Source organism: Spea bombifrons, chromosome 3, assembly GCF_027358695.1.
Source record: "Spea bombifrons isolate aSpeBom1 chromosome 3, aSpeBom1.2.pri, whole genome shotgun sequence".
NCBI lineage: Eukaryota > Metazoa > Chordata > Amphibia > Anura > Pelobatidae > Spea > Spea bombifrons.
In genome coordinates, this window is record NC_071089.1 from 83,231,874 (window position 1) to 83,234,103 (window position 2,230).

The following is a 2,230-nucleotide window of genomic DNA, read 5'->3' on the forward strand; positions in this document are numbered from 1 at the left end:
TAACTTATGACAACAGGCACTTTTAATGAGTAATGGCTAGACTCCAAAGGGGTTAATTAAATACAGTTAAATTCTTCCGCTGGTCACTACCCCCATAATCTCTGTTCAGTGGTGGACTTAAATCAATGCCTCCAGCCTAGACAAGTTCAAAAAACCTCTCTGGATAACCTCCAGTTCTAGAACTCTCCCTTCTTGAAGAGAACGCTCTACTGCCCTTCGAAGAGGGGACTCACAGCTGAAGAAATGTGCAAGGAAGTGGCTTAATAGCAGAGGACAACCGTTACAAACATGAGGCAAGGTTGGCCTTGTCTGATAAAACTTCTCCATTAAACATAATTAAATCTGACAGAATTATTGTTTTGAGCACAAAAAGTTTGTTAAAAAGGGAGCAATGTCTTTTAAAAGATGCAGAAAATATATACTGAGGACATTTGTAGTAAGTACACTCCTGCTCAAGATTTTTGATGCCTGGAGTTTAGACTGAATGCAGTTTTCATAACCATGTGGCTGTTTTCTTAGATCTCATGAACATGGAATCAGCATCTAAAACGGAGAGAAAATGGTTAAGAAGGTCTCCTAGTCTTCTTCATCTTCACTGATGTCATAGGCACCGGTTATGGCACGTGAACGTCTCCCAGGAGAAGCAGGTGGAGAATTCTTAGCGGAGAAGGGCCAACGGAAGGATGGGGAGGGTGAACGTTCACGCGTAGGACTACTGCTTGGACTCTGCTTTGGGCTAATGGCCTGGAGCATTCTGCCCTTGCCTTCTTTCAACATGTGTTTCTGCGAAAGAACAGTGAATTAAATAACATGAACTAAAACAGTGCATAAACAATATATTGTGTATTTATAAACACCTATTCATGCACTTTTTTTTAAAATCTAAACTCATTGCCGGTCATATAATTCCTTGGAACTCATTATGCCTGCAGTGTGTTTATATATCCACATACATACATATACACACACACGCATAAGATTTCCAAGGAAAGGTACGTAGACTCAAAACCTTAAATCATCTTCGATTCAGGATAGCCATATGTATATCATATGAGTCTTTAAAATCCCTTGCGTCAACCTCTTCCGCATCTTCTTGGAGGCTATTCCAATTTATAATATATCTAATAAACCAGCCAGTACATATATTCTCTCTAATCAGACTAGTATCAATTCTAAAAATATTAGACATGTTTAAAAATACAAATAAGCTGGGAAGAAAGAAGATTTGGTGCATAGTGGTTGAAGGTACCATGAGATGGCAGACCAAAGATAGCAAGTAGTAATTAATCAAAAATGTATTAAAGTCAAAGTTATACATCACAACATATGGGCTGTTTTTGTGCTCTGTTGTAAAGTTTAAAATAAAACTACCGTATATTCCGGCGTATAAGACGACTTTTTAACCCCAGAAAATCTTCTTAAAAGTCGGGGGTCGTCTTATACGCCGGGTACTAACCGAGTACCGAATACTTACCCAGCCGGAGAGTCCCACGAAGCCATGAATCTCTAGGGGAGGGGCGAGTGAAGAAGCCGCCTCCCCTGGGCCGGTCTTCAGGGCCACGCCGAGGTAGGTGCAAGATCGTGATCTCCCCAACTAGCCCTGATCAGCAGGGCTGGTTGGGGAGATCACGACCTCCCTCTAACTAAACCAACATTAGGGAGCTCGAGGTCTGGCACTTCAGACCTCGGCTTCCCTGCTCCCTAATCACTACGCGCCGACTATTGATGCCGAGCGCGGTGATGACATCATTTCCCGGCAACGGCATCAATTGCCGGCGCGTAGTGATGAGGGAGCAGTAAACAGAGGTCTGAAGTGCCAGACCTCGCGCTCCCACGACTGGATGGAAGAAAAGATAGAAGATGAGAAAGGTAAGAGATGGGGAGAAAGGGGTGTGAGTGCAGTGTATGTATGTTGGTGTGAGATGGTCAGTGTGTTTGTGTGTTTGTAAGCTGGTATATATATATATATATATTATATATACCGTATTTGCTCGATTATAAGACGACCCTGATTATAAGACGACCCCCCAAAATCTGAATATTAACTTAGGAAAAAAAGAAAAAGCCTGAATATAAGACTACCCCAAAGGAAAAAAGTTTTACCAGTAAATGTTAATTCATGTAAACAATTTTTTTTAATAAAAGCTATGATTGAGAAAAAGATTTTTTTTGTTTTTATTTCTTGTATTTTCCAACCTGTCCCCCAGTTACGCACATCTGCCCCCAGGCT

General features: G+C 41.3%; 1 protein-coding gene across 2 annotated transcripts in view; it reads right to left on the reverse strand.

Annotated features, from left to right (window-relative positions):
* PCYT1A (phosphate cytidylyltransferase 1A, choline) overlaps positions 1 to 2,230 on the reverse strand; it is an 18,209-nt gene continuing 15,979 nt past the window's right edge. For both annotated transcript variants that reach the window (XM_053459189.1, XM_053459188.1), the window contains exon 9: positions 1 to 783. In XM_053459189.1, coding sequence (XP_053315164.1) covers positions 577 to 783 — 207 coding nt within the window. In that variant the 3' untranslated portion in view covers positions 1 to 576. The remainder of the gene's footprint in view (positions 784 to 2,230) is intronic.